A 7,682-nucleotide genomic window follows, 5' to 3' on the forward strand; every position below is an offset into this window, starting at 1 on the left:
ATGGTCGTATCCTACAATGGTGGTTGGTTCTATTCCCTGATTTATTTCTTAATAATGTTTGAGTCGGTGTGCTTCTCTTTTCCACTATCAAAAACAAATCTACTCGATCCAAACACCTTTACAATAAAATAAGAATAAAATCATGGTTACTACAAGATTCATGAACAACAACAAATAAACTCAACTCACCCCACTACAATAGGATAATATCAACCCATTTCAAACCATTGACCCAAAAAAATAAAGTCGAATGAAGAAGATAATTATGAGGTATTTATTTTTTGACTGAATAGAAAAAGTCAAAAAATTTGATTTTTTTTATTCATCTAAAAATAACCTGTTGACATCGTTCAATATAAGTAAAGTGAACTTATTATCAATAAGTGAATAGAAAAAACCAAATATTTAGGTGATATTTATTTTTTAACTTAATTTTAAATAAAACCTCAATACTTAATAGTGTTAAATATTAGTTTGTTTGTTTTTATAATATTTTATTTTTATTAAGTATTAAAAAGTAAAGAAAAATCAATATGTTATTTTTTCTATTTAGAAAAAATTAAATATTTTGACGTTTTCTATTTAGTAAAAAATGTATAAAAACAAACAATCTAAATTTTGAAAACAAATTATTTTTAACAAAAAACCAAAAAAACAAACACCATCTTAGTTTTTTTTTTTTTTTTTTTTTTCGGTTCAACCAAAAAACAAATACCACCTTAGTCTCACTTCCACGGGTGAAAGTCCAACGCATCAAAAGTAGAGTCATTGTCAAGTATTTCTAGTGATATCCCAAACTTTTTTTTTTCCTCCTTTTTTGAAGTGAAAGCAAGTGGTAAATCTGATGAGTGGGGAAGGACAAAGGCCATAAAAGAGGATAGGTATGATTGCCGTAATTGAATTGGATGATATTGGGATCGCCTTTTTACATTGCAGATGATATTTGGTCATAGTGTTCATTAATTAGTAAGGTTCAATGGTGCACTTGTGACTCTCTTCTTCTACGTTTACATGATTCCTTTTTATGACTTGTTATCATTTCTTTGATATTCACCCTCAATTACAACCCTCTCTCAATAGAGAAGTAATCCTACAAAGTCATTCACCCAATAGATTTTAGCTATCTTAATGCTAATTTCTTGGTGGAACTGAGGAAATTAAGGAATGATTGTTAATTTTTCCTTTTTAGTATTGTGATTGATATTTGTATTTATTGTGTAGAGTAGATATCAATTCTTATATAATGCTCGGTTTATTGTAATATTTTCTGTATAATAAATAAGATTTCATTTAATATAATATTCTGTTTGCAGCTGCAATTAAAAAGTTCGAATTGAAATTAAATCTAAAGTTAAAAGTGATGATTTTTAAAAGATAATATTAATATTATAAATTTTTGATTAAATATAATTTTTTTTATATAAGTCAAAATTAAAATTTTATAATAAATAATATTTTTCTAACTTTAAACTATTTGAAAAAATTAACCCTTTTTAAAAATAGTTTTTAATTTCTTAAAACTTGATTCAAACAAAGTTTAAGAATTAAATCCATATCTATATATATATATATATAAATTGTTTCATTAACAACTAAAATATGTTGATTTATGTAAATTATTTTATTATTTTCATATTATGCTTCAAAAAAATTAGATTCCAATAATTCTTTTCTAAAAATGTTATTTGATTTGGGTTTTTATCCATTTACACCTCACTATTTTTTTTATTATAAATAATTGCGACATTTCAAATTTATTTTAATTCCAGTCAATAGAGAAAATTTATTTTTATTTATTTTTCTTAAAATTCTAGCCACGTGACTTGCATCGTGCTAGATTGTGTTTTAAAGTGTCAGCATTAAAGGAAGTGGCCTCGACGTCTGGTGAGCGATGACCCATTTTGGGAAATTCCAGTCAACTGTTTCAGAATTAAAATCTAATTATAAAAATAGACCAATCAGAACCTGACATCTGGACCACAGGGGCCCCTCTCCTTCACCGCGTGATCTCACGTGCCAACCACTCCACCACACAGACACAGCCAAAATGCAGGAGACTATGGCGCACCAATCCACCATTAGCGTCACTGCGCTCACTGCTCCTAAAGCAGCTCCTCCACTGTTCTCTCTGGTCCCCCATCTCTCCGCCCATCTCTCCGCCCCCCCCCCCTCTCTCTCTCTCATGTCATCATTCATCAAGTATAAGTCACTCTGTTTTCTTCATTTTTCATTCTCCAGAGTCCCATGGCTTTTCCATGTGTTTCTTTCATTCTTCTTCTTCTTCCTCTTCTTCTTCTTCAAGAGTCTTCCTTTGTTCTTTCTCGGCTTTCAACCAATGTAAGCTATCTTTCTCTTGTTGTTCCCTGTCTGTGTTTCTAAGAAAAAGAAAAGAAAACTTTGAGTTGTATTTTAAGGTGCTTATGTGATGAGAGATTGCAATTCTGTTATTTTTTTTCCTGCATTTTCTCAGCAGCCAAATGGGGTTTTAACGATGAACATCCGGGTTCATGGGTTTCTGGTTTCCCTGGGTTTTTTGTAGGTTTACATTGTGTATATGGGAGAAAGACCCCATGATGAACCAGAACTCATTGAAGACTCTCACCACCAAATTCTCTCAAATCTCCTTGGAAGGTTTCGTCTCACAACTGTTTGTCTCAGCATTTATTTACTTGTTTATACACCCTGAAATTAATTCAACTAATATGTATTTGACCAGTTACCTAGATTAGAGAACTGAAAATATTGTACTGAAAAGCTTCAGTGCTAAAATCTTAGCATCAAAGACTTTAAGCTGATGGAAGGGTCAGATTTGAGAATAATTAGAAGACTGTAGCTTGATTTTCCAGTCCCATTTTCAGTGACTATAATGTAATAGAAGGGATTCATTTTGTGTGTATTCAAATGGGGCACTGATAAAACAGAAAGTAATATTTCCCAATTTCAATTTGATAGCAAAGAAGCTGCCAAGGAATCGATTTTATACCACTACAAACACGGGTTCTCAGGGTTTGCTGCAGTTTTAACAGAGTCTCAAGCCAAGGTTATTGCAGGTGTTATAATGTTGGTGAACTGTGAACTCTGTTTTCCTAGTGTGAAAAAGGCTTAAGTCCCAAGGGTTTGTTATTAATCCCTTCTTACTCAAAAATTATTTCAGACTTCCCTGGAGTTGTCCGTGTGGTTCCCAACAGAATTCTCAGCCTACAAACAACTAGAAGCTGGGATTTTCTCCATGTAAACCCTCATTCAGGGACTGGAATCCTTTCAAAGAGTCTTTCGGGTTTTGGGTCCATCATTGGCATCATAGATACAGGTTGGTGAGGAAAATGTTGCATATGCTTGCAGTTTTTTCCGCGATTTAGCTTGTTTCGGTGTTTGATTCTTGGTGTAGGGATATGGCCTGAGTCTGATAGCTTTAAAGATAAGGGCATGGGTAAAATCCCCTCTCGCTGGCATGGGACATGTCAAGAAGGAGAACAATTTAACCGCTCCAACTGCAACAGGTTGAGTTTTCTCTTTGCCTATTATCAAAATTTTCTCTATTCCTGTCTCCTTATTAAAAGCATCCATTCTTTTAGCTCAATTAATCAGTTGCTGTAGTGGATTAACACTAAATTATCAGTAAATTTGCTGTCATTGTGAATTTCTCCTCATATTACCCAGCAAAAGGGGAAAAGAAAAAGAGGAACCAATTCATTATTGGTTATATCAGTGCATTTCATCATACCTTGTCCCTTAATGGCAGCATATTTTGGGCAGGAAAATAATCGGTGCGCGTTGGTATATCAAAGGATATGAGGCTGATTTTGGAAAGCTGGATACAAGTGGGGGTGTTGAATTCTTGTCTCCTAGGGATGCAGTAGGCCATGGTACTCACACTGCTTCAATCGCTGCGGGTTCTCTAGTAAAAAATGCAAACTTTAGGGGACTAGCTCGAGGATTGGCAAGAGGGGGGGCTCCATCAGCTCAGTTAGCTGTCTACAAAGTCTGCTGGTCTACTGGTGGATGCAGCTCAGCGGATGTTCTTGCTGCATTTGATGATGCTGTTCTTGATGGGGTGGATGTTCTCTCAGTGTCCCTGGGCTCATCCCCGCCACTTACTGCTTATTTTGATGATTCTTTGGCCATTGGTTCCTTCCATGCTGTAGCTAAAGGGATTTCTGTTGTATGCTCTGCTGGTAACTCTGGCCCTTACCCTCAAACCGTCATCAATACGGCTCCATGGATCATATCAGTTGCAGCCAGCACCATTGATAGAGCTTTCCGAACTGTGATTACCTTGGGGAACAACCAAACTCTTGTGGTACTTACTGCCTTCATTTTCAGTCCTCCATTTCTGTTCTATACTGCCCTACTTTTTAGATGTTTACAAGTTGGTTTCCCACATGTTTTGCAACTTGAGATTGTATAGGCATGGAAATAAATCCTGTTTTCTCATACAGGGACAGGCTTTGTATACAGGGAAGAATGTGAATAAGTTCTACTCTTTTGTGTATGGAGAAAGCATTGTCTCACAAGATTCAGATGAAGATAGTGCAAGGTAATATAGATTTCCATTTGCCTTTTGTCATGAACCCCTAGTCCAAAATGGGGTATGCATTTTCTTAATATGGTGTGTTTGTAGCAGAGGTTGTGACATAGGAAGCTTGAATGCTACTTTAGCAAGCGGAAATGTTGTTCTCTGTTTCCAAACTCGGTCTCAGAGGTTCTCTGCCACTGCAATAAGAACTGTACTAACAGTTGGGGGTGTTGGACTCATTTTTGCCAAGTCTCCCAGTAAGGATGTTACACAATCTATGGGAATCCCCTGTGTCGAGGTGGACTTGGTTATAGGGACATCTCTGCTGACGTACATGGTGTCAACCAGGTAATTTCCAGGAAATGAACTGTTTTTTGTGGAATCTGCAGCACATGTGAATGGTCATATACTCATTTTTGCCTCTTCCTTGTTCCTAAATACTATATTGTCATGTCTTTCCAAGTGATGGAATGGCCACTGATTTCACACCCCCTCTGTTTTTCTTACTAACAAACAGGATTGTAGTACTTGGAATTTGGTATGAATCCTTCTTTGCGGATTCAGCTATCTGTGGAATCATGTCTTTCACTGTATCCTAATCAATAATGCTATTTCTCACTGCCTTTGGCCGTATCTTTGTTGGCATATCTTGTTGTTTTGGAGATTTCCTAATGGATTGTTTTTATGGGACAGCAAGCCTATGGTCAAGTTTAGTCCCACAAAGACAAAGGTGGGACTACAGAGTTCCCCAGAGGTGGCTTACTTCTCTTCCAGAGGACCCAGTTCTCTTTCTCCCTCTGTGTTGAAGGTACTGAAATTCTTTCTCAGAGACTAGTTTTCTTTTTTTTTTTTTAACCTTCTGATTAATCCTTTTGAATATGTCTTCCAGCCTGATATTGCTGCTCCTGGGGTGAGTATATTGGCTGCCTGGTCTCCTGCTGCTTCTTCCCCCACAATTGATATGACTCAAAAAGAATTACCTCCTGAGAACTTCAATATTGAGTCAGGAACCTCCATGGCTTGTCCCCATGTTTCTGGCATTGTGGCTCTTCTCAATTCCATGTACCCCACCTGGAGTCCTGCTGCAATCAAGTCTGCTCTTATCACAACAGGTAGAAAACAAAAAAACAAAAAAAATCACTTTCATTTAGGCTGTTGTCTGTAGATTGTATTGACCCATCTCTCTCTCTCTTAACATAGCCTCTGTGAAGGATGAGTATGGTCTAAATGTAGTGGCTGAGGGAGCTCCATACAAGCAAGCCGACCCGTTTGATTATGGAGGTGGTCATGTAGATCCTAACAAGGCCATGGACCCTGGTCTCATATATGACATGGGAATGAAAGACTATGTCCATTTTCTGTGTTCCATGGGCTACAACACCACTGCTATCCACTTAATCACCAAGTCCCCATGCCCCAAAAACCAAAACCGAAACCTCCTCCTGAACCTTAATCTTCCTTCCATCATCATTCCCAATCTGAAGAAGAGCTTAGCAGTATCAAGAACAGTGACAAATGTTGGTCCAGAAGAGTCTGTGTACATAGCCCAGGTTGAAGCTCCTCCAGGCACAAATGTTAGAGTGGTGCCATGGATTTTATCATTCAATTCCACCACAAAGAAGCTAAAGTTCAAGGTATTCTTTTGTTCCCAGCAAAGACTACTAGGAAGATATTCATTTGGGCATCTGTTGTGGGGAGACGGCTTCCATGCAGTGAGAATACCATTGATCATCGGAACCGTAAATGCAGATTTGTAAGTCCTAGAGTGCATTTGATAGTGTTTCTCTTTGAAGTGCTTTTAGTGAAAACTTTTTTGTTTAGCAGTGTTTTTAGGGGAATTGCCTATCGAGTATTTCTTTAAAAAGTATTGTTAGTGATTTTTCAACTTTTAAAAGTGTTTTAAAATTTTGTCAAACATCTTAAAGTGCGTTTGGTAGTGATTTTAAAAAATGTTTCTAACCTTTGTAACATTTGAAAATTTTCATCATTCAAGTATTAAAAATGGTAAAAATACTTCTTATAATCAATGTTAAAAACACTCTTTAGTGTATTTAGAAGTGATTCTAAAAAGCGTTTCTAACATTTCTAACACTTGAATTATAAAAATTTTGAAGTATTAAAAATTTTAAAGTTCTTCTTAAAATTACTATCAAACGGACTTTAAAAACACTTTTTAGGATGAAAGTGCTTTTTAAAAACACTATCATACGGACTCTAGGCATTATTCAAATTGGTGAGGACTATCATCTCTAGAAACTCCTGCTTTGTTAGCTGCTGTGAGCTCTTCTGATGAACTCATTTTACTAGTTCAATTTTGTGCATCCAGGCAAATTGCAGGATGCCCTTGTTGATTTTGTGGATCAATGTTGGACCTTATTCATATTGAAGCCCTAGGCTATCTGAATAGACTATTTTGGTTAAATTCAAAATGTGTTTTTTGAATTTAGACTATGAGAACTGTTTTCAAATGCAGTTTTCTATATTTAAATTTTTCTTTCTTTAAAATATAAAACAGTTCTTTTAACTCCAAAAAGCCTTTGATTAAGTTTCGATTTAAAATAATTTTTTGACAATTTATTTTTCAAAACAAATTTTCTTTTTTATATTTAAGTTTTATAACACCTTAAATAAGTGGAGAAAACTATTTTATTGTATTTGGGCCCCAAAACAGAATTTTGTTTTTAAAAACAATCACACTTCGAATTTTGTTTTTGAAACTGATTTTGAAATGAATTAAAAGTCAGCAAATTTAAAAAAAAATAAAAATTTAAGGATCACTTAAAGTAATTTTTGGAGAATCACTTGAGTATGGAAAGTGATTATGGGAGAGTTTCAAAAGCTTGTAATATTTGAAAGTGCTTCCTAAAAAATATAAAAAATAGGCATTTGACCAAGAGTGTGTTTAACAGTTATTTTGAAAAATACTTTTAAAAAGTGTTTTTGATATTTCTAATAGATAAAAAATTTCAAATATAGAAATACTAAAAATACTTGTTAAAATTACTATCAAATGCACTCTTAGAGCTCATTTGATAGTGATTTAAGAAGCGTTTCTAACATTTTTAACACTTAAAAATTTTTATCATTCAAATATTAAAAAAATTATATTAGTTTCCTAACATTACTATCAAACACACTCTAAATTTTGAAATCAAATTTAAAAAAA

At 34.7% G+C, this 7,682-nt stretch overlaps 1 protein-coding gene across 1 annotated transcript; it reads left to right on the forward strand.

The window, feature by feature from the left end:
• The first annotated feature begins 2,191 nt into the window (after positions 1 to 2,191).
• LOC117909668 (subtilisin-like protease SBT3.9) lies at positions 2,192 to 6,401 on the forward strand. The gene is made up of 11 exons (XM_034823769.1): positions 2,192 to 2,337; positions 2,540 to 2,631; positions 2,953 to 3,050; positions 3,155 to 3,310; positions 3,389 to 3,500; positions 3,757 to 4,300; positions 4,440 to 4,537; positions 4,625 to 4,864; positions 5,210 to 5,324; positions 5,406 to 5,628; positions 5,717 to 6,401. Exons 1-11 carry the CDS (start codon positions 2,245 to 2,247, stop codon positions 6,271 to 6,273), a joined length of 2,328 nt encoding a protein of 775 aa, XP_034679660.1. The 5' UTR covers positions 2,192 to 2,244; the 3' UTR covers positions 6,274 to 6,401.
• The last annotated feature ends 1,281 nt before the right edge of the window (positions 6,402 to 7,682 follow it).

The sequence above is a fragment of the Vitis riparia genome, chromosome 3 (assembly GCF_004353265.1).
Source record: "Vitis riparia cultivar Riparia Gloire de Montpellier isolate 1030 chromosome 3, EGFV_Vit.rip_1.0, whole genome shotgun sequence".
Classification (NCBI taxonomy): Eukaryota; Viridiplantae; Streptophyta; class Magnoliopsida; order Vitales; family Vitaceae; genus Vitis; species Vitis riparia.

Excerpts from the sequence above, each read along its gene's own strand:
- LOC117909668 (XM_034823769.1), top strand. The coding sequence starts at position 2,245 with ATGGCTTTTCCATGTGTTTCTTTCATTCTTCTTCTTCTTCCTCTTCTT. Across the intron at positions 3,311-3,388 it reads CATTGGCATCATAGATACAG|GGATATGGCCTGAGTCTGAT; the intron begins GTTGGTGAGGAA and ends TTCTTGGTGTAG. Across the intron at positions 4,538-4,624 it reads TCAGATGAAGATAGTGCAAG|AGGTTGTGACATAGGAAGCT; the intron begins GTAATATAGATT and ends TGTTTGTAGCAG.